This window comes from Lepidochelys kempii, chromosome 11 (assembly GCF_965140285.1).
Source record: "Lepidochelys kempii isolate rLepKem1 chromosome 11, rLepKem1.hap1, whole genome shotgun sequence".
NCBI classification, from domain to species: domain Eukaryota; kingdom Metazoa; phylum Chordata; order Testudines; family Cheloniidae; genus Lepidochelys; species Lepidochelys kempii.
This window is the reverse complement of record NC_136390.1, coordinates 34,222,716-34,247,440: the sequence shown is the minus strand read 5'-3', so window position 1 is coordinate 34,247,440 and position 24,725 is coordinate 34,222,716. Positions and strand designations below refer to the sequence as shown.

Sequence of the window (24,725 nt, the reverse complement as noted above, 5' to 3'; positions counted from 1 at the left end):
AGCTCTTGGGCAAAATGGGGAGTCTTTGTGCCATTCAACTAGCAGGATTAAAAAAAAAAATCTTCACTGTATGAAAAGGATCAAAGCCAAGGTGAGGTTTATTAACACAGAGATAGCAAACGTGTGTGAGACAGCAGGGTGGGTGACAGTCTACAGCACACTAGCCTGCGGTGTACTAACTGGCCAAGTGGGTCCTGCTACTGTGCACTAAAATTTCCATTTCAAACAGCAGTCGATCAAAGCACATTATGGAACTTTCAGTGTGCGGTAGCTGAGTCTACACAGCCACTTAGTAAGTGACAGGCTAGTGCACAGTAGACTCACGTCCTGGCTTGCCATGCACAAAATGTCCATATAGGCAAGCCCTTACATATTCTGTCCCTTTAATCTCATCTAACCCAGGATAACATGACACTGGTTGATCGGTGACCTCTTTTTGTAAAGTGCTTTGAGATCTACTGATGAAAAGCACTGTGTAAGAGCTGGGCAGTATTATTATTTTTACCAACCAAAGAAAATGTAGTGAATTCAAGATCACTCAGGACTTCATGGTCCCTATATTGCTCATGGCCTAGGAACCAACAGTGTGTTACCTCAGAAATTTAAGCCCTTGCCAATTAAGTTAAAGGAGAATCACATTTAGCTGAAGTGAGACTGCAGTTTTAAATAGGGCTTTGAGAAACTAGTGAAATACATTCCATGAAATTTTGTACAAAAATATTACCAAGGAGGCAGTGTTGTCCAGAGAAATGAACACAGGTATTGAAAAGGCTTGATTTCTAATCCCAGTTTATGCTACTCACTCATTGAATGGCCTTAGGCAAGTCACTTTATCTATCTCAGTTTCCCCATATGTAAAACAGGAATAAACAATAACATGTCCTGGGGGACTGTGAGGATTGGTTAATTTTTTTGAGTGTGTAACACACTATAGAAATACTATGTCATTTCACTTGAAGCAATTTCATGCCTTTCCATTTTTTTCTACATAAGCAGTCAGATCCAAAGCCCTCTGGAGTCAATAGAAAGACTCCCATTAATTTAAATGTGCTTTGGATCAGGTCTGTTTTGCTGAATGGCTATTTCTACAATGAAAACATAAAAATATAAGTGCCAGTTTTAAGCTGTTTTGAATTGTGAAGCCACCGTCCACTCAAAATTGGGCCCTTTGCCTTTGGAAAGTAGCTTGTTTTATTGGAAAAAGAAGCCATTTTTCAATTGAAAAGTTTGCAGAACATAGAAGACATGTCAATGAACTGTGCTCAAATTCATAAACATCATGCAGGCCCCCTCAAATTTCACATACAGTGTTTGTAGTAACGCGTACACCATGATATTATAAAGTGACAGGAAAATAGTAAACTTGAAAGTCTTTAATTCGAAAGGGAGGTGGGAGCTCGTGGGTGGCAGGTTGCTAATGTACCGGAAGTTGTGCAAACAAAGACAGCATGTTGGCTGTGTTTACTTCTAAAGATGGTTGCTATAGGTTCCATGCACCTAATCAAAATAAATTTCCAGCCCTGAACTGAAACAGTATTCTGTGGTATGTTTACCGAGATGCATGACATGAATGTTAAGAGCCTATGAATTCAGATGCTGAGGGATTCCCAAAAACTAAAGGTCAGCATTTTGTTCTTGGGTTTCTGTTATCTGCTCTAATAGTTTTGTGTTGTTTTTCCAGTTTCAGCCTTCTGACCCTTACTTCGCATCTGATAATGTTAGCTACTACAAAATTTTAAGCAATACAGAGGGCTACAAACATATCCACTATATCAACAGCACAGGGGTGAGTAATAACTCTTAGGCGCTGAGTTACCTTTCTTCAGGCCAGCATGGAATTTACCTTTCTGCTTTTTGCCTCCCCATGTTTTTAGAGCAGAATACCTATTACACATGGAAAATGGGAAGTAATCAGCATAGAAGCTGTAACCAATGACTTTATGTGAGTATTGTAAGAAAAGCAATTTAACTGCAAGCAGGACCAATCCCCAACTAAATCATCCCAGCCAGGGCTTTGTCAAGCCTGACCTTAAAAACCTCAAAGGAAGGAGATTCCACCACCTCCCTAGGTAATGCATTCCAGTGCTTCACCACCCTCCTAGTGAAAAAGTTTTTCCTAATATCCAACCTAAACCTCCCCCACTGCAACTTGAGACCATTACTCCTTGTTCTGTCATCTGGTACCACTGAGAACAGTTTAGATCCATCCTCTTTGGAACCCCCTTTCAGGTAATTGAAACCAGCTATCAAATCCCCCCTCATTCTTCTCTTCTGCAGACTAAACAATCCCAGTTCCCTCAGTCTCTCCTCATAAGTCATGTGTTCCAGTTCCCTAATCATTTTTGTTGCCCTCTGCTGGATGCTTTCCAATTTTTTCCACACCCTTCTTGTAGTGTGGGGCCCAAAACTGGACACAGTACTCAAGATGAGGCATCACCTATGTTGAATAGAGGGGAACGATCACGTCTCTCGATCTGCTGGCAATGCCCTTACTTATACAGCCCAAAATGCCATTAACCTTCTTGGCAACAAGGGCACACTGTTGACTCTCATCCAGGTTCTCGTCCACTGTAACCCCTCGGTCCTTTTCTGCAGAACTGCTGCCTAGCCATTCGGTCCCTAGTCTGTAGCAGTGCATGGGATTCTTCCATCCTAAGTGCAGGACTCTGCACTTGTCTTTGTTGAACCTCATTGGATTTCTTTTGGCTCAGTCCTCTAATTTGTCTAGGTCCCTCTCAATCCTAATCCTACTCTCCAGCGTATTTACCATTCCTCCCAGTTTAGTGTCATCTGCAAACTTGCTGAGGGTGTAGTCCACACCATCCTCCAGATCATTAATGAAGATATTGAACAAAACCGACCCCAGGACCAACCCTTGGGATGCTCTGCTTGATACCAGCTGCCAACTAGACATGGAGCCATTGATCACTACCCGTTGAGCCTGACGATCTAGCCAGCTTTCTATCCACCTTATAGTCCATTCATCTAGCCCATACTACTTTAACTTGCTGGCAAGAATACTGTGGGAGACTGTATCAAAAGCTTTGCTAAAGTCAAGGTATATCACATCCACTGCTTTCCCCATATCCACAGAGCCAGTTATCTCATCATAGAAGGCAATCAGGTTGGTCAGATATGACTTGCCCTTGGTGAATCCATGTTGACTGTTCCTGATCACCATCATCGCCTCCAAGTGCTTCAAAATGGTTTCCTTGAGGACCTGCTCCATGATTTTTCCAGGGATATTTCCAGGGACTGAGGTAAGGCTGTAGTTCCCCGGATTCTCCTTCTTCCCTTTTTTAAAAATGGGGACTGTATTTGCCTTTTTCCAATCGTCCGACACCTCCCTCAGTTGCCATGAGTTTTCAAAGATAATGGCCAATGGCTCTGCAATCACATCAGCCAACTCCCTCGGCACCCTTGGATGCACTGCATCTGGCTCCATTGACTTATGCATGTCCAGCTTTCCTAAATCGTCCTTAACCTGTTCTTTCACAACTGAGGGCTGCTTACCTCCTCCCCATACAGTGCTTCCCAGTGCAGCAGTCTGGGAGCTGACTTTGTCCGTGAAGACCAAGGCAAAAAAAGCATTGAGTACTTCATCTTTTTCCACATCATCTGTCACTAGGATGCATCCCCTATTCAGTAGGAGTCCCACACTTTCCCTGACCACCTTCTTGTTGCTAACATACCTGTAGAAACCCTTCTTTTTACCCTTCACATCCCTTGCTAGCTGCTATTCCAGTTGTTCTTTGGTCTTCCTGATTGCACCCCTGCATGCTCAGGCAATATTTTTATACTCCTCCCTAGTCATCTGTCCAAGTTTCCACTTCTTGTAAGCTTCTCTTTTGTGTTTAAGTTCACCAAAGATTTCTCTGTTAAGCAAAGCTGGTCGCCTGCCATATTTTTGCTATTCATTCTGCGCATCGGGATGGTTTGTTCCTGCACCCTTAATAAGGCTTTTTTAGAATACAGCCAGTTCTCCTGGACCCCTTTCCCCCTCATATTAGCCTCCCAGGAGATCCTACGCATCAATTCCATGCAGGAGTCAAAGTCAGCATGAGCAAAGCCCTCCCCGAACCCACCGTGGGGAAGGCAAAAAAAACCCCCGACTCCACCTTTGCCTATCTGATGGTAAGGGAAAAATTCCTTTCCAGTGTGATGGCCTTTCCAGTGTGATGGGTTGAATCATAGAAACCCCCTTGGGGCTGCCAACTGATGTGCCAAGACTACTTCTGCCCCTGCTTTCCTGCCCTGGCAGCTTGGGACTCCAGAGCCCTGCCTGGTTTGAGCCAGACCTGCTAGCCTGCTGCAAACCCAAACCCAGGTCTGAACCATGTCCCCTAACAGCTGTAGGCTTAATTGAAAGCAGCTTAAGAAGTGTTCCTGTCTTTAACACTCAGATGCCCAACTCCCAATGGGGTCCAAACCCCAAATAAATCCGTTTTATCCTGTATAAAGCTTCTACAGGGTAAACTCATAAATTGTTCGCCCTCTATAACACTGATAGAGAGGTATGCACAGCTGTTCCCCCCTCCCCCCGGTATTAATACATACTCTGGGTTAATTAATAAGTAAAAAGTGATTTTATTAAATACAGAAAGTAGGATTTAAGTGGTTCCAAGTAATAGGAGACAGAACAAAGTGAATCACCAAGCAAAATAAAACAAAACATGCAAGTCTATGCCTAATACAGTAAGAAAACGGAATACAGATAAAACCTCACCCTCAGAGGTTCCAGTAAGCTTCCTTTTACAGACTAGTCTCCTTCTAGTCTGGGTCCAGCAATCACTCACACTCCCTGTAGTTACTGTCCTTTGTTCCAGTTTCTTTCAGATATCCTTGGGGGTGGAGAGCCTATCTCTTGAGCCAGCTGAAGACCAAATGGGGGTCTCCCACGGGCTTAAATACACCCCCTCTTGTGGGTGGAGACCCCCCTCCTCTCTCCTATGCAAAGTCCAGCTCCAAGATGGAGTTTTGGAGTCACATGGGCAAGTCACATGTCCATGCATGACTCAGTTTTTACAGGCAGCGGCCATTGCCCACATGCTATCTTGACTGTCTCCAGGAATTCTTTTGAAATGGATTGGAGCCTTCCAAGATCCATTGTTCATTAAGTGTTTCTTGATTGGGCACTTAATTTGCACATTTCTTTCTCAAGAAGCTGACAAATCAAGCAAGTACACAGCCAATATTCATAACTTCGAATACAAAAATGATACATGCATACAAATAGGATGAATAGATTCAGTCGATCATAACCTTTACAGGTATGCAAAAAAGAAAAGGAGTACTTGTGGCACGTTAGAGACTAACAAATTTATTTGAGCATAAGCTTTCGTGAGCTACAGCTCACTTCATCGGATGCATTCAGTGGAAAATACAGTGGGGAGATTTATATACACAGAGAACATGAAACAGTGGGTGTTACCATACACACTATAACGAGAGTGATCAGGTAAGGTGAGCTATTACCAGCAGGAGAGCCGAGGGGGGGGAAACATTTTGTAGTGATAATCAAGGTGGGCCATTTCCAGCAGTTTGACAAGAATGTCTGAGGAACAGCGGGGTGGGTGGGTGGGGCAGGAATAAACATGGGGAAATAGTTTTACTTTGTGTAATGACTCATCCACTCCCAGTCTTTCTTCAGGCCTAAGTTAATTGTATCCAGTTTGCAAATGAATTCCAATTCAGGAGTCTCTCATTGGAGTCTGTTTTTGAAGTGTTTTTGTTGAAGAATTGCCACTTTTAGGTCTGTAAGCGAGTGACCAAAGAGATTGAAGTGTTCTCTGACTGGTTTTTGAATGTTCTAATTCTTGACGTCTGATTTGTGTCCATTTATTCTTTTACATAGAGACTGTCCAGTTTGGCCAATGTATATGGTAGAGGGGCATTGCTGGCACATGATGGCATATATCACATTGGTAGATGTGCAGGTGAACAAGCCTCTGATAGTGTGGCTGATGTGATTAGGCCCTATGATGGTGTCCCCTGAATAGATATGTGGACACAGTTGGCAACAGGCTTTGTTGCAAGGATAGGTTCCTGGGTTAGTGGTTCTGTTGGGTGGTGTGTGGTTGCTGATGAATATTTGCTTCAGGTTGGGGGGTTTTCTGTAAGCAAGGACTGGCCTGTCCCCCAAGATCTGTAAGAGTGATGGGTCATCCTTCAGGATAGGTTGTAGATCCTTGATGGTGCGTTGGAGAGGTTTTAGTTGGGGGCTGAAGGTGATGGCTAGTGGCGTTCTGTTATTTTCTTTGTTGGGCCTGTCCTGTAGTAGGTAACTTCTGGGTACTCTTCTGGCTCTGTCAGTCTGTTTCTTCACTTCAGCAGGTGGGTATTGTAGTTGTAAGAACACTTGATAGAGATCTTGTAGGTGTTTGTCTCTGTCTGAGGAGCTCACCTTACCTGATCACTCTCGTTATAGTGTGTATGGTAACACCCATTGTTTCATGTTCTCTGTGTATATAAATCTCCCCACTGTATTTTCCACTGAATGCATCTGATGAAGTGAGCTGTAGCTCACAAAAGCTTATGCTCAAATAAATTTTAGTCTCTAAGGTGCCACAAGTACTCCTTTTCTTTTTGCGGATACAGACTAACATGGCTGCTACTCTGAAATCTGTCATTTTACAGATATGTTACATGGCATATGTAGCGTAAAACATATTTCAGTTATGTCATATATATACACACACACACACGCATTCATAAGCATATTTCCATAAAGCCTTACAGGGTGCACCGTCACACCCAGTCCCTCTAATAAAGGGTCTTACCCAAACCTGGTATTTCACCATCTAAAGGGGAGGGAGGGTGGGTGCTGTCTCAGGCTGCTCCAGGTAAAAGGGAGCTTCACGCATAGGGCTGTCCCTTTTCGATCCTTTTGTCTATCCGGTTCCCAGTGGATGATACACTGTCTCCACACAGGCCCCTTGTCCCCTTTTTTCAGCAGTTGGCCCCACTCCCCCACCACAGCAATAAAGCACTGTTCCCTTTGTGGCCAGACAGACAAATTCCCACCCGCCTAAAGATATGGTGCTGTCATTCAGGGTGTATAGCACTCCTTGCAACTACTGTGTCCAAACACAAGGTGTTCTCTCTAGTTGAGGGTCTGCCTTCTCTCTCTGCTTCCCCTGAATTTGCATTAATCTCTGCGAATGCTATGGCAGGCAGAAATACCACAATATGTGAAGCAAGTTACTTGAGTCTGGCAACTTTGAATATGTAAAAATAATACAGTGACAGTTTGTTTGGATAGATATACATATGAGCAGCACAGGATATTTCATATACTTACCTACATTAGGCAGAGTTACATTAACTTCTCTAAATAAAAATTTGATGCATAAAGATGTAATTAAGCAATATCTAAATGATCATTTTATGTCTTGTGTAAATACACCATAAATAACTTACTTCAACTGTTGTTTTATAGATACTACCTCAGTAATGAATTTGGTGGAATGCCAGGAGGAAGAAACCTTTATAAGTATGATGCTTATTATATTTCCAAATTTAGAAATGAAAAGAATGTAATGAAAGTTATAGACAAGTTTAGTGATTAAGATATTCAATATCCATTGATCCCAAATAAAGTGTACAGTGCTGTGTGGGATATTTAATTAAAATATTTTAGGAAAACAAGCTGTTGTGTTACAGAGAATAAAACAGTTCTTTTAGAAGATGAAAAATGCTCATTATAATATTAGTATTTTAGAGTTTTGATTATGATGTAAATTGCAGTATTTCCTGAACTCTGGAGTGCTAGTTTCTGGTTTTGCTGCCATTACAATCAACTGGAGTTTTGCTGTTGACTTTAGTGGGAACAGGACTGGACCTTAATACCCTATATAATGGCATGTTTGTAAGAAAAGCACATCATAATGCGAAATGCATTGTTACTAGGGAGCTCTGTTCTACATACATGCTTATGCATGGTTTGTACAGAGATATATCTTTGATGCAAAATAGACAAATTCCATCTGGCATTGTTTAGTCACCTGACAACTGTGGTGACTGAATGGACATTTTCAGAAATGTCATTTACCTTTTAAACGAAACTTTCCATCACTTTGCAGAGTGTCAGCTGGAAATGGTCCAACCACACCTAAGTGCGTGAGCTGTGATCTGGACAAAGAGAGATGTCAGTATTATTCTGCATCCTTCAGCAGTGATGCACAATATTATCTGCTGAATTGTTATGGTGAGTATAACCCAAACTAGTAGATGCGGATGTGACTCAGTATTTAATTAGGAGGGGTTCAACCACGATGTCTGTGGTACGTGCTAAAGAACAATGCTATGTGTTCATTGTTGTTTCTTTGGATTTATGCAGTAATTAACAACTGCCTGTCCTAGGCTCGAAGCACCTGTCACTCAAATTATAAGAATAAAAATAAAATGGAATGATAGCTTACCCCAACAGTCAGCAGAACTCAACCCCCCAAGAAAACATACAATTCCCCTCTCCCATGCAGATCTAACCCCTAGCAAGACCTATCTCTGAAGCTGCCTGTGCAAACAGATGCATCTTGCAGCATGCTCAGAGGGACAACAGATTAGGGTCAGTGGCATGTGCCAGTGCTGACGGCTTATCTCGAAGAATGAGCTACTACAGCCCCCTCTCTTCAATTCTGAACACTTTAATGCCCTAAAGTATCATAGAAGTGACACTCTCACTCCAGAAGTGGAGTGAGGAAAATAGATTCTTGCCTTCTTTGATGACTGGTGGTTCAAGGAGAATCAGTGGCAGAATTCCATAGGGAGACTTGTAAGGAAAGATGCTGCTGTAGAGAGCTGTATATTGTGGAAGGACTTGGATGTTCCTTTGGGAGCAAGGCCAGCGATTTACATTTTAGGGAAGAGAAATCCTCAGTGAGTGCGATTAATATAAGGGGAGAGATAGTGAGCCTGTTTAAAAAAAAAAGTCCAAGAAATATTTAGTGTCCAATATTTAGGGTCCAAGAAATATCTGAGCTCTCCTCCTGAGTCACTGACCTACTGGCACACATACTGGAAAGTGATAGGGACGAATTAGCTAGTTCAGGGAAAAAAGCATTTGAATCACCCCTGAGTTCTGAACTGCACATTGTTTTAAGGTGCTGAAATCTTAAGCCAATGCTTTTGCACTTTGGGTCTCTCTCAAACATGGAAGGGAGCGGGGAACCTGGGGCTTCTGTGGAAAGTAGGTGGAGGGCCTTTGGGGAGACTTTTGGGGTCTCAGTGATGGTTCTTAAAAAATTCAGATACTTTCCCAAGCTGAACATTCTGGGAATCACACTCTCCTAGTTTGTGTTACAGGATCACGTTTAAAAAGGCATTCAACTAAAACACAGATGTTCTTTTCTTGTGTCAACAGGTCCCGGCCTGCCCACTTCTGTGCTGTCCAGAAGTAGTGATGATCATGGTATTTGATCTTCTCTATTTTCAATTGCAATGTGTGTCTGCGTGTGTAGTAGATATGGGGTGTCCTTAGTCTTAGGGTATATTAATTTTTGACAAAAAGAAAAGGAGTACTTGTGTCACCTAGTCTCTAAGGTGCCACAAGTACTCCTTTTCTTTTTGCGGATACAGACTAACACAGCTGCTACTCTGAAACCTAATTTTGACAGTCAATTGTGTCCTGGCTAACTCTAAGCTTTTCCCAGTAGAACGAGATAAAATGCACTGGAATTCAGTAATCAGACTTGCCATTTATTTCTGTTGTTGTTTTAACAAGGTGTATTGATTTTTCAGCATTGATTTAAATCAGCGAGCAAGAAAACTTGATTTAAATAATAAATTTTACTCTTGCTTTTTACTTTTTAGTTATTTTCCTAAAGCAAGGTTCATTCTCATTGGTTGGTATAACCATTAAATTATATTGATTTGCAACTAACTGTAGCCATCACAAAAAATTTGATACTACTTTTTGCTAACAAGGAGGATATACTATATATAAGTAATTATATAGCTCAACATTTTGTTCATATTCTTAATTTTCACATTTTTATTATGTTAGAAAATAGTGAATGATGCATTTCTTGTTCACTAGGTAAAATTTTACTCATGATTTCTGCCAAGGTGCATTTGGATGGAAACTGGAATTCAGTTAAAAGTGTACAAAACCAACCCTAATAAGTTGTTTTTCTACAAATAAAGTTACCTTACATGTGTTGGATACATAAGGAACAAAAGCAGGTTTATACCATGTTTTGCATTTCAAACTGATTTATTAAACAAAGGACATATTAACTGCAGTTAGGGAATTTATGGGTTGTTTCTGGTCACCATAAGCCAGATTTTCAAAAGTAGTTGGGTGCCTAAAGGTGCAGATAGGTACCTAAAGGGGCTGGGTGTGAATCTGTTCAGGTGCTTTTGAAAATCCCAGTATGCTTTATTACTTTTGGTGTCAGTTTAACTAGCAGGTGCATAGACAATATAATCTTCATTTGGACTAGTTCATTCAAAGTTGAGAAACTGATCGGGTGTTGGGAAAAAAAGCAGGAAAGTTTGTTTTCCTTTTCCAATCCATTAATAAAAAGCAGGTGAGAGAAGATGAGATCTACTAATGCTATAAAACCTTGAAGCACAAGGGGCCAGATTTTCAAAGGTAATTAGGCACCTAAAGATGCAGATGGATGTATAGGGCTAGATTCACAAGTAGGACTTAGGTGCGTGTCACTTTAGACATCTAAATCCACAATTTAGATCCACAAAGCCCCTGCTTAATTGCCACCTAACTGTGGAGGCAGCTACATTTCCACTGGTTAAGTCCCCTATGCACCTAAATTTCTGCCACTGGGCATGTCCATAGCTGCATCAGTCCTGAAACCACTGAACTGTTTGGTGCCTAACTCACACCTAAGCCTTGGTTGAAGTCACAAGCTAGGCACTCCCCCACCTATCTCACCTGAAGGTGCGGATCTGATGGATGTGCTCAGAATCCACCTTAAAGCATATCTACCAAATTGGGCCGTGCACATAATACAGCCAGACACTAAACACTAGCCCAATGGTCAGAGCACTCACGCAGGATATGGGAGACCTGAGTTTGAATCTCCATTCTGCCTGATGCAGCTATGCCATAACTACTGGCTTATGCAGTATTCTGGGGCAGATCTCAAACTCTGCTGTTGAAGGCACAGGTGCCAGCTTCCTGAGCACCCCAGAAGTGCTCAAACCCCAGGCCTGACTTAGACACCTAACTCCATGAGAGGGCTCTCAGCTTTGAATCCCAAACAAAAAGAAGGACATCCATCTGGCTGAGATTTAGCCATCTAGTTCCCTCTGAGGGCAGGGATTGGGCCTCACCCCTCTCTTTGGCATTTCCTATTGGTTAGCTCGGGCAGTTCTCCACTCAGCTTGCTGGCTTCTGTGAATCTCATTCTTAGGCACCTAACTCTCCCCATGCATTGTACAGCGAGCTTGGCCACCTAACTCAGAGCTGTGAATTCCACCTGGTGGCAGGGCGCCTACATGTTAGGCACTGCGATGTTCAGCCTAAATCTCCTTTATGAATCTAACCCCTAGTGAGATTTTCAAAAGCACCTAAGCACAACACACAACTCCCATTGAAATCAATGGAAGCTGGGTGTGAATCTGTACAGGTGCTTTTGAAAATCCCAGTATGCAAAAGTTCTTCTGAACAACAGAAACTGAAAGTGCTTAAATGTAGAAAAATATAAATACCAGCATTTGCTCTATTAAAAAGACTGAAAATAATATGAATATTTAATTTACAGGAAATTGAGTTGACCTCAAAAGTTGAAGCATCTTCCCCCAATTGTGTATATAACTTTTTTAAAAAATAGCAACCTGTAACTCATTAGAATTTGAAGAGGGCTCAATGATTCAGCATATTTTTATTTATTTAAATTATTTGAATAGATTATAGTAAATTTCAGTCCTAATGTAGCTTGTCAATTTCAAATTGAATTTTAAACAGGTTTATTTTTAAAAAGGAAAAATGAATGATTTTTTAAATTTAAATTAAATACATTTTTATCCACCTTGTTATTTAGTCATCAGAATTTTGGAAAACAACACAGATTTGGACAGTATGTTGAAGGATATTCAAATGCCTTCCAAAAGAGTTGACAACATTAGTCTGAATGGATACAGTAAGTTAAAAATATGTCTTAATTCTTTACCATTTTTAGGAAAGATGCAGTACATTTTAAAAATCCCAGGCTAGAAACTTTCTTAAATATATTCTAATTGAAGACTAAAGCTGTATTTATTTTGGTTCTTAAAACTTTTAGTTTTGAGAGAGAGAAAGAGAGAGAGTTTGTGTGTGTGTAAATAGTGAAATGACAGCACCATTGAAATTACACAGAATAAAACCAGCTGCTACCCTTGACAAATTTCTTTTGTAGAGTGTATATCATTGTGCTTTCTTCTTGATGATGTTGTGGATGACTGCTCTTTAGTTGCTAATATATGTGGTGGGGTGAAGAGTCAAAATTAAAGGATAAAAGTGCTGCTACGCCAGAAAGCTCATAGTAGAATTTTAATTGGTTTAAAGAGATTACTCATTTATGTTAATTTAAAGGCACATTTAATGTGGGTGGCTTGTGTTTGAAGACAGAGATCATGCTGGAGTGGTACTATGATTATTCAAAAATAGATGCAGGATCTAAATTTCTAGAAAACTTTTTTGGGTTATTAAGGCCCCCAATTCAGCAAAGCACGTAAGCATGTGTGTAACTTCAATATGTGATTAGTCCAATTGAAGTCAGTGGAATGACTCACATGCTTAAAAGTATGTGTATGCCTGAATATTCTACTGACTCCGGGTTTTCTGAATAACAATATAACAATGTGTTAGTGCTTAAAGAATTTGTTTTAAGTGGTTATTGTAGATGATAGATATGGGGCTAAATTGCCCAGTAGGTGAATTCGCCACTAATGCTTTATGAATCTTGCTGGTTTGGATTTGCATGGTGTCAAGGAACCCAAACCAGTTGGTTTGGCTCATGGCCTCTTAAGTTTCCTTGGAGTCTTGCCTTGAATTGATACTTGGTTGAGGAACATTGATAGGCTATGAGAAGTATGCACAGTGCCTTCCCGGACTATTCTTGATTCCAACTTCTAGTGTCAGCCTGTTTTTTGTGACACACATTCACTCTGTTCAACAAAATGATCATTCTTACAGGAATCAAGTTTTACAAACTTTGTTGCACTTTTTTGATACCTCCCTCCTCCCACTGTTATCTCATTAATATTATAGCTCTCCTTTATCTTTGTGTTTCTGTCTTTTATTTCTAGTGACACTTTTAGTAGGGTTAAAGATGGAAACTACCAGGGAAGATGGAGGTTTAAAGATGATCTTCATGCTATCAGTTGTGTGTTCATCTTTTTATTCCTTCTTCCTCTTACTACTTCATCTCTTCTGGGTAGAAGCTGTTGGGTAAGGGGAATTTCCTCTTCTTTCTTTGTTTAGCACTGGACAGAAAAAAAAATCCCACTAATTTAAACTTCAGATCCAAATATCCTCTTCAATCCATGTGTCTTGTACATCTCAATGAAGATGCGTATACCTATATCTACAGAGCACAGAGGAAAAACACTTTCAACAGCATATGACCCAGAGTCTTAATTTTTGAATGTCTCACTTAGCACCTTTATATTTTAACATCATGTGTAGTCTGAACTCTACAAACTCCTGAAACACTTGGACTCTAACCATTAGAACACAACACATTCCTATAACACTCATTACACTCTGTGTGCAACATCCATTCCAGTAAAATCCTTCAGTGAACAAGCAAACCACTAAGTCTGCAGAACTCCCTATATCCTTCTCAGTCTGCACTTAATATGTTTAGTTAACTCATATCAGCCCAGCTCTTCCATCACAGTTGTGAGAGGAAAAGCATGGAATTATATTGCTATTCCCCATGATGTAAATATAATAAAACACATTTCTTAGATTTTGTTCATAGACCATTGAACGGAGTTCGTTGTTCCACACTTACCTGGGAAGTTCATAATTTCCACTCAATTTTCTCTCTCATTTGGGACATGGGAGCTAGAAAGTTGACTAGAAAAGCATTTTCTGAGCTGATATCAGACTGGCAGCACGCCACTTTGTGAAGATTTCCACATTAAATGTAGACTCTTACCTACAGAAAACATACTGATAATTTTTTTAAAAAAATTGTAACTACCAGCTTCAGAATTTCCAGTGACTTACTTTTAAACCATGAAGACATTATGAGTCAAGATTTCTAATTAACCTAGTAAATCTAAATCTAGACTAATTTGTTTTAGGGCATTTTTGAATAAAATAAAGTTTTTTGTACAATTTTTAAAAAATTAATGGATGACTCAAACATACTTTACTGATTATGTGAACAGTGCGGCTGTATGTTAGTTATTCCATAGCACGACTAATACAAATCAAACTTATTTTTTTTACTTTTAGCATTGTGGTATCAGATGATCTTACCTCCCCATTTTGCTTCATCGAAGAAGTACCCTCTGCTCCTTGATGTGTAAGTCTTCAAGTACATTAGCAACGTAATCACTTTCATTTCCTTCAAAGACTTCTAATAACTTCAGAAAACACATAACTGGCCTCTAATTACCTTTAAAAGTGGGTTTAAGAGACAGAGAAGCCATTGTGAATACCAGTTTTCTGTAGATTGTCATGTGGTTTGTTCTACAGTGGACCTCCTAAGCATGTGGACTGTCAGATGCTGCAAGGTTTAACAAGGGTATCTATTGCTTATGGCCCTGGATACTCTTCAGGCATAATCCTCTAAGATTCTGTGCCCTTTTCTTGAGGTGCTGAGCATCCTCAGCTCCCACTGAAGTCAATAGGAGTTCAGGGCACACAAGAGTTCCCCTTTATCTTTGAGGACCAGGCCCTGTTTCCAGATTGTTCTGAAAACAGCTGACCATAGTCCTTTTGCAGCCTGACCCAAAACCCATTGAAGTCAATGGATAGAATCCAATTGACTTCAGCAGGCTTTCAGTTGGACCAATAATACATATTAGAGGCAACTGACTAGAAAACCGTGGCTAAGTGACAAATTTGTCTAACTTTTCCTGGTTCCAAAACCCAGAAAAGAAATTTGCTCTTCAGGTAGGTTAGGTTTATGTAAGAGAACTGTACTGTATTGTACAGGTATGTGATAATCTTCATATTAACAGAGAAATCAGGCCAAGGAATTCATAAGCACAAAAAAGAAGACACATTCACTGGACCTTGAATATATTTTCTTTGTTCCTTTTCTTCCTCACTCTCTTCTGCTCATACTAATGTATTTTCATTAATTATTTTTTCTTTAATGAGAATGACTGAAATTGGCTATGCATAGAAATGGCTAACTAACTTCCATATTTACTGAAAACTGGCTCCACAAGGAGAATAGCATAATTCAGGAGTTACATTGTTTTCCTCTCAACACAGAACTCAGCGACCTCTTTTTCTTTATTTAATAGCATTGGATAGAATTATTCATTATTTGCCTACTTATAGTTGTAATGAACAGTAAACCCCCTTCACTTGTTAAAAGGGCCTCTTGATGTTCTGACATATGTATGGATCAGTTTTGAAAGTGACGTGCATGACATAGGAGGTAGATAACGAGTCCTTTTATTGTTCAGATTTTTTTCTGTTAATGCCTATTTTCCCTTTTAAAAAGGCTCCTCCTTTTTCCCCAAAAGGGAAATAGAGTTGGTTATTTTGGGGCCCAGTCTTGCAGGTCCTACTCATGTAAGGTCTCCCATTAAGAATAAACAAGACAGCACACAATGAATTCTTCAGAAACAGAATGCTAGATTAGTAAAGATGATACTTGCTGATCTAGCTAATCTAACCGTATCTGTTTGAGTACTTATGCAGCCCCATGTCCATAATATCTGAGTGCCTCCAAAGTAGTTAAAAAACAAAGTACAATAACAATCACTTCTCATTTCTTCCTTCCAAGCCTCTATGAGAAATAGTTTGATTAGTCTGTAGGGTGGTTTTTTGTTTTTAAATTTCACTGATGAGTCACTGAAAGTGTGATGAAATAACATGGGGTTTTTGTTTTGTATTTTCACAAGTGAAGGCTGTTTACTGTTGATTTAACATTTTAATGAGACAAATAATGAATAATAATTAAACAGAGCACCAGAAATAGATTCATTCGGTTAAACAATAGCATCAATTTGAAACAAAGAGACAAAACAAAGAGAGAGGGACTTTGCTTAGGATTCTTGATCCCCTATTGAAATCATCTCATGGTTGTTACTACAGTGCAAAGCAATTGAATTCCTCCTAAAAAGGGCCAGGTTCTGCAGTGCTTATTCATGTGAATAATTCCACTAAGATTGCTGCTCTTACCCAGTAAAAGCAGGGGTTTGGGGTAAGCAGTGGATGGGTTTCACACATTTCTGATGCTCAGTTTAGTTTTTAAGTTTGCCTGTTTGATTTTCAGCAATAACTGTATCACATATTCTTTATGAGAGAATAAATGAACAACAGATGTTTTACTCCTTTGGGATTCTTTCACAGCTATGCAGGGCCCTGCAGTCAGAAAGTAGATTATGCTTTCCGTATCAATTGGGCTACATACCTTGCAAGCACAGAACAGATCATTGTGGCTAGCTTTGATGGCAGAGGAAGTGGCTACCAAGGAGACGAAATTATGCATGCAGTAAATCGAAGATTGGGAACATATGAAGTAGAGGATCAAATCTCAGCAGCTAGGTAAGCACACAGAACTGTTTCATTAACTATTATAACGCTTGATGTCTCAACTGTTGAAGTTTTAAGAGTGATAAACCAAGGCACTCTTCTTTCTATTCAATAAACAACTCATAAAAATCAGGGGGGAGGGAGGCAGAAATAGATTTGTCAAATAGTTACACTGAAATTTGTACCAAAAAACTGGCTAAATACTGTTTAATTCTATATGCTGAGCCGTAGTCATGTTTAATTAGTATATAAATAAAACAAGGAACATCATGACGTACAGTGAGGGGAGGCTCTGCTTCATCAGCAAAAACTTTATTCTAGTGGAAATATTATAAAAGAGAGAGAGGATAATCTTGTCACTGTAGCATATGACTTGGAGTCAAGAGACCCAAGTTCTACTTTGGACTTGTCCACAAACTTTCTTTTGTGACTCTGTGCTAGTAATCACTTACGGTGCAATTTTCAAAATGTGTATGTTTATTATATACCATCTCCTAATCATTACCTTACTAATATTTAACTGTTGACTGATGACCAAGGACTTTTTGATAGGGAGCACAAAAAGCAGACTATATTTTAAAACAAATTATTGTGTTCAGTTCATCAAGACTGACTTCTGTTTGTATCTGCTGAGCTAATCAGCATTTTCACCTGTAGTCCTATTCACCATTCAGCTTATACTGGTGGACCTAGCTGAAGTAAATGAAGTCAGTGAGATTGCACCAGTATCACTGAGAGGTAAACTTCAGTGTTGAAAAGGAATTTACCTGACTTGAGTTTCAGGGATTGTTTTTCAGCCCTCATCTCTCCTGTAAGGACCAGATGTAATCCCTGGCTCTTACCATTTCATATCTTTGGGGCTGCCAATATCATACCAAAAAATCATCTAGGCTAAATCTGAGCTGAGCATTTTTTTTTACAAAGCCGCCAGGTTTTGTTTTCTGTCAGTTACACACACAAAAACCTTCAAAATCCCCAGATTTTATGAAGTTCAGAAAAAGGTGAAACATTACATTTTGTCTCAAGCAATCACTGGCCCAACTAGTCCAGCCCTAGCTGTGTGAGTTAAAATGTCAGCATGTCAGAAAACAGGGAATTCCATGTGATTACTACTACTCTAAAATCTCTGCAATCTAGTGAGTGTTTGATTTTTGTTTGCATTTAGAAAATTTTCTGAAATGAGCTTTGTCGATAAGAACAGAATAGCTATTTGGGGCTGGGTGAGTATTCAGATTACTTTGGCTGATGAATCTCTATTAGGTAATTATAAAGACTTAGCTGTTATCTTTTACTCTACACAATAGCTACATAATGTGATGAAGTCTGCACTGATGCTGCTTCTGAACATGTCCTATGGACGAAAGGGATACCTCAATTTACAGAGCTATCAAATTGGCAGCTCTTCACTAAGGCCTTGCCTCAGGAAATTTTTAAAGCACATGCCTAAATTGTAATTCTTTGAGTGATGGTCCCTCTGGCGCGCAAAAGACCTGCACAGTCAAGTGGGTGCTGAACGTAATCCAATCTGGCTATATGATAGTGTTTGCATACCTGCCTCCTCCAAAATTCTCCTCCCCACACATCCTTGGAGGCCACTCATGAGGGTATTCTTGAGCAACCCCTTATTGCAGTGAGGAGCAGTAGAACACAGCCGTCCTCAATACCAGGTTTTACCAGGTTTGAGGTTTTACTCAACTTATCTCCTGGTATTGCAAAAGAAGGACTGTTGACGATCACTCCTCTACTTCCACCATCTCAAGTACTTCATTCGCAAATCAAATTTCGCATGGTCACCTTGGCATCTATAATCCCGTCTTTAGAAAAGGACATTTGGTTTATGGCTCTCAGCGTGAAGGATGCCTGTTTTTTCATTTAGACATTCATCCCATTGACAGACGGTTCCTTATATTCATGATGGAATCCGACCATTTTCAGTACAGAATGCTCCCTTTTGGAATAGTGACCGCCCCCAGAGTCCTTACCAAGATATTCTTGGTTGTAGCAGCTCATGTCAGACATGGTGATCTCATTATCTTCCTGTAACGAGGTCACACTCACCTCTTGCGAGTGCTACCTGGTTGAGTGCGTGTGCCTGCACTCTCTCTCTGTTTGTGGTGGGTCTTCAGTGACTCAGCCCTCTGGCCAAGTCATGCACAGTCTGTGAGATAAAAGCAACGCAAGCCCCTTTCGGGGTACAAGTCCAACAGGGGCCTCTCTCAGAGCCCTCTGTAATGTCTCTCTGTTTGTCCCTGCTCCGGAATAGAGCATTGCCCTATGGCTCCTTCCCTGGAGGCAGTATCTTTGTCCTCTCAGGGCCTTTCTGGCCCCCCAGCTCTTCAGCTGGGCCACTACAGTTCAGTTCCCCTTCTGGGGTGCCTCAAAGTCCAGGCTACTTTCCCAGTGGCTGGCGGGGGCAAGGACCCAGGTCCGCCCTCTACTGTGGGTCCCAGCCCAGGGACCCTATAGATAGCAGCCGTTCACAATGTCCCTTTAAATAAACTGTGTTACCGCTATAATTCCCTGGGCCACTTCCTTATGGCTCTTGCACATTCTTCACCCTTATCTCATGGCCTTGTCCTCATGGAGTCCCAGCAGCCAGTCTGGAGCACCATCCACTCTCCTCCAACTCTAGCAAAGAACTGAACTTGCTCTGGCCCTGCAGGTCTTCTTGTAATGACCAGCTGGGCCCTGATTGGCTGCTCCTCACATAGCCACTCTAGGCAGGTTGGCCACTCTACTGCCCTGTTCTGGGGTGGGGTGTGGCAGGGCCACAAGGCCTCCAGCCGGGGGTTTCAGGGCCTAGTCTACCCCTTAGCACTTCCTCTGTCTCGACGCCTGGCTACTTGTCACCAAGCCCCTCCAGGAAACATATGAGTCAGCTTCTGTAATGCTGCATCTCCTCTCCTCACTGGGAGTCAGTGTAAATCCTGAAAAATCTAGTCCCACCCCCACGCAATCTCTGGACTTCTTCGAGGTCACCTTGAATTCTATCACCGTAAAAGCATATTTGCCCAGGGACAGTGACTGTGAACAATATTGTAGTGCAGATCGAAGGCAACCCTAGAGTATCGGTCAAGACCTTTCTGTCTCTCTTGGCCTCATGGACCTACATCACCCTATTCACAAGACTCCACTTTCATTGCTTTCAAATGTGGCTGCAGTTGATGTATTCTCCAAACTGCTATCCCTAAACCTTATGGTAACATTTCCTGCCAGGGTAGTGTCTTCCCTATTATGGTAGACAAATCCTCATTGGGTATGCATGGGCGTCTTCTTTCTTCCTTCTTCTCTGATAGGATCATTATTACAGATGCATTGCTGTTCGGTTGGGGAGCCCACTTGAACAGCTGCACAGAACAAGATACCCGGACATCTCAAGATTCCAAGATGCACCTCAGTGTCCTGGAGTTGCAAGTAGTCCAGAAGCTATGCAAGTCCTTACTTCCATTCATCCACACTCACCATGTCCTTATAATGCCAGACAAGGTTACGACTGTCTTCTACATCAACACGCAGGGAAGAGTGAGATTCATCTCCCTGTGTGCAGAAGAAGTCAGCATGTGGAGTTGTTGTGTCAGCAGTTGAATCACCCTATCAGCAGCTTACCTGTGGGGAAGCAGAATGTGCTTGTAGACTCTCTCAGCAAACGTTTTACAGTTGACATGAGTAGGAGCACAATGATTTGATATTATGCAGGGTTCTGTTCACCTCTCAAAGGAACAGGAGATGCATCACTTATTGCTACACAGGAGCCCTAGGTCACCACTCCCAGGCCAATGTTCTGCTTCTTCCTTGGACAGACCAGTTCAGCCATACCTTCCCTCCACTACCCCTCCTGTCAGGAGTTCTATGCAAAATCCGGCTGGACGGGGCATGAGTCATCCGGATCACCTCTTATTGACGCAGACAATTTTGGCTTCCCAACTCCTATGCATGTCATTCTGACTACTGATCATACTCCCAGTGAGCTCCTGACTCAGGGGAACTGCAAGATCAAGCACCCCGGTCTGCATCTGCTCCTCCTCCAGGCTTGGTATTTAGATGAGCATCATCCTTAGAATGCTCATGCTCCACGACCATGCGAGACATCCTCTGCTGGAAGATGTTATCTCGCTAAATGGAGACGCTTTTCTTTTTGAGTACATCAAAGGAGCATTCTTTTAGAAACTGCAGATAGTCTTCTCATCTTGGACTACATCCTCTCTCTGAAGACATCAGGCCTGTCCATCAGCTCCTTGTGAGTCCATTTGGGGACAGTCAGTGCATACCATCCACCTTCTACTCCATCTTCCCACATCCCCTGACCACTAGATTTTGGGAAGGCCTAATCAGAATCTTCCTACCTATTCAGAAGCCTCCTCCCCAGAGGGACCTGAACCTTGTTCTCAGTAATCACAAGGCCCCCCTCTGAACCTTTAGCTTCTTGCTCCATGTCTCTCCTTTCCTCAAAGCCCTCACCTCAGCTAGAAGGGTTGGTAAGCTTGCAGCGATGATGGCAGATCCTCCTTACAGTATATTCCATAAGGATAAGGTTACTTTGCATAAACACCCCAAATTCACCCCCATTGTAGTTTCAGAATTTCACCTTAACCAATCAATTCACTTACCTTTGTTCCTCCCAAAACCACATGATTCCTTAGGAGAATGAAGACTCCGCTCCTTCTGTGTTTGGCAGGCCTTGGCCTTTTACCTGTAAAGAACAAAATCAATCAGGAAATCCTTGAGACTTTTCATCGCTATCGCAGAAAGAGTCAGGGGGCATGCCATTTCTACCCAGGTAATCTCCAAATGGCTCTCTGGCTGCATTCTACTCTATCACCCCTCCCCCCATGGAGTGAGAGTTTATTCTACTGGAGCACAAGCAACAACTATGGCATCACTTCAGGAGATGCCCTTCGGTGGACATGTGGGGCTCCATTCATACATTCGCAAGACATTCTGTCCTGGTGCAGGACTTCTCTGCTGATGCCTCCTTTGGGATGGTGGTCCTCCACTCATCCTACTTAGGTACTGCTTCTCAGTCACCCTCAGTGGACTACAGTAGGGACCATCATTTGAAGAAGAAGGGGACGTTACTGACCTGTAACTGTGGTCCCTGTCTGTATTCCACTACTTGTCCTCCTTTCCCTCTGCTTTGGATCTTCTCTGATTTACAGTAGAGAAGGAACTGCCCTGCTGTTTATCCCCTCAGACAGAGGTATGAGATGAACCAGGGTGCATGCATGGACTAATGGACACTACTTTCAACTCTCCAGCTGTGGGCACATGGTGGAATGCAGATAGGGACCACGCTTCTCGCAGAACTTCCAGTTACTGGTCAGTCACTATCCCACGCATTGATAGCCCCATTGATTTCAGTGGGACTGCTTGTGTGCTTGAACTTAAACATGTATAAGTGCTTTGCCATACTGGGACTGATGGGCCCAATCCTGCAGTAGCTTCCATGAGTGCTGATCCCTAAGCGTATGAATGTCATTGAAGTCACTAGACTCTGCAGCTGCTTGAGGGTTAGTCCATTGTTATCCCATTGCAAGGTAAGGATAAGTTCCTAAAATTACTTCTCTTTAAATGTTAAGAGGAAATTTTCAAAACTGGCCTCTAAACTGTTGAGTGCAATTGCTTATGGCAGCAAGTAACACCTTTTTGATATTATGCTGCCTGCTTGCTTCTGCATATCAGGTACTTAAACATCTGTGTAGTGGGCTAGTTTGTGAATTTCACATCTGCCCATAGTAAAGGGTAATGCGTTGTTGCCTTGCCCTGGAGCAGACTGAAATGGAGATTGTCACTCCCCAAGTCATAAACTTGATTCTTGATCTTCCTGCTCCAGAGGGAGTACCAAAATCGTGATGGAGGTCTTAATATAAAAAACAGGTGTCAAAAGTAGTGGAGCAGATGGACCCCTTAAAATAACTGTATTGTTTTCTTCTCAGTCTTATGGGGGGTACGTGACCTCCATGGTGCTTGGATCTGGAAGTAAAGTGTTCAAGTGTGGAATAGCTGTAGCCCCTGTGTCACGCTGGCAATATTATGGTATGTGATGTCTTCTCAGTTACAAATATTCTCATATGATTTGCAGCATAGAGGCTGCGGAGAATTGATTCTTTGATTGTATAATACTTTGATTGTATATTAACTGGATGATCTCTCATAAATGCCATTTGGTCTGTTTTGGTGAGCTGTTGTTCAGTATTACACAATCTCTCCAAATTCTGTTTTTCATTTAAAAAGTCAGATCCTAAATTTAAGATAATCTGTTTAACCTTTATAAAGCACAGAATTACTGTAATATTTGCAATATTACTATAATGTAAATGTCTGCATTTGAATTCATAAACTGCCATGTGTTCTAAAGTGTTGAGAGATCATTACTGAGTGTTATAAAATTAATTATTATTGGTACTTGTTTCTTTAAATTACTACTTTGGTTACAAGATTGAACTATAGGAAGAATAACAACATTTGTGTTTGTAAATTTATCTCTTAAAGGGACATTGAGTATTTTTAAGCCACAGATGTGAATTGCATCAAAATTATTTCATTAAGTTTAAAATTCAGATTTTATAATTCTAGTTAATTCTCTGAAGAAAATCCATCAAGAGACTGGATGTCTGGAAAATAAAATCTCTGTACACATATAACTCATTGTAGGGCCAAACAAAAAACAGTTTCTGTGTTTACATGGTAGTAAAAGGTTTCAGAGTAGCAACCGTGTTAGTCTGTATCCGCAAAAAGAACAGGAGGACTTGTGGCACCTCAGAGACTAACAAATTTATTAGAGCATAAGCTTTCATGTGGTGCCACAAGTACTCCTGTTCTTTTTATGGTAGTAAAGGGAACACTCCCATCTTAGTCTCACTTAGTACATTGATTTGTTCGTGATTGGTCCTTTAATGCTGTCACATGAAAAATGTGGCAGGATTGAAAACAGATTATTGCAAGGTTCTATTTATTCTTACAAAAGACTTATTTATAAATTTTTTATATGTATAATGTAAAACAAAAGATTATAATTGCCTGTAGGAGCTTGTTTGTTAGAAGGAGCAATGTCAAGATTGTAGCCTTGAGCTAAGATGGGGAGTCTTACACTGAGTTGGATCTGGTCCTATAAGTTTCCTAGCTAATACGCAAGGGAGCTATTTAAATATCTTTCTCTATGTTTAACTTGGGATAGGATAGGGTGGGTTATTCATTTTTTATGAAACAAGACTAGACCAGCACAGTAGTCACTTAAAATGCTTTACTTTAATAATTAGAATGTTCAGCTTGTGGTTACTACTGTATGCAAGCTTCATTACTGAGAACCTTTGACACTAAACTTTTAAAGCTACTGCATGTTTGTCAAACAACATAAGCGGAAAGTTGCATAAACTAAGGTCAAATAGCCAAGAAATATTAGGCTCTGTGCTGTTGAATTCTTTGGGATTAAATACCCCTTTTGGTGACATTGGTTTAGAAAAATGTTGGCTTTCAGTACCTTCAGAAAAGATGTTTAATGTTAGTGATTTGCAAAAGCCCATATCGGAGTCCACTATATGTAAATGATGAACTTGTGTGGTGAGTAATTGCAGAGTAATTGTAGCCATTAGAATGTGCAGCATAATGAGACACACATCAGATTATTCCCCTCATTTGTTATGTAATGGTCATTTAAAAATACATCCTCTAGTTCAGAAAGTTTTATTTATTATTATTATTTATTTTATTTTGCAGCTTTCAGTTACCTGTAGTTGCTGTACTCAAATTGTCATGACCTTTTAGGGCAGATAATCCAATGTAGCAGGAATCCTATGCAAAGATTTTATTTTCGGTGACAATCAGAAAAACACTAAAATTCCAGACTGTAATTTACTAGATCAGTGAAAAAGACACAGTGGAATTAAAAAGGCAAATCAAATGTAGGTGGTTCTCTATGACACTTGTAGTAACCAATAGTTAAACAGAGATTGAAATGTGTTTATTGTACCTCAATTTGTGGATTTTAGTATAGAAAAAGGCAGCAAATCTGACAATTAAAAAAAAATCAGACAACATACTTAAAAATCTCTGAGAA

At 40.8% G+C, this 24,725-nt stretch overlaps 1 protein-coding gene across 2 annotated transcripts in view; it reads left to right on the top strand.

Moving 5' to 3' along the window:
• Positions 1–24,725, top strand: part of DPP4 (dipeptidyl peptidase 4) — a 74,563-nt gene that overhangs the window by 40,150 nt on the left and 9,688 nt on the right. The window contains exons 13-22 of one of the 2 annotated variants that reach the window (XM_073305625.2): positions 1,682–1,786; positions 1,875–1,942; positions 7,439–7,492; positions 8,082–8,206; positions 9,362–9,409; positions 12,006–12,104; positions 14,411–14,480; positions 16,490–16,684; positions 17,838–17,892; positions 22,606–22,705. In XM_073305625.2, coding sequence (XP_073161726.1) covers positions 1,682–1,786; positions 1,875–1,942; positions 7,439–7,492; positions 8,082–8,206; positions 9,362–9,409; positions 12,006–12,104; positions 14,411–14,480; positions 16,490–16,684; positions 17,838–17,892; positions 22,606–22,705 — 919 coding nt within the window. The remainder of the gene's footprint in view (positions 1–1,681; positions 1,787–1,874; positions 1,943–7,438; positions 7,493–8,081; positions 8,207–9,361; positions 9,410–12,005; positions 12,105–14,410; positions 14,481–16,489; positions 16,685–17,837; positions 17,893–22,605; positions 22,706–24,725) is intronic. The other variant, XM_073305626.2, reaches the window with a different exon arrangement.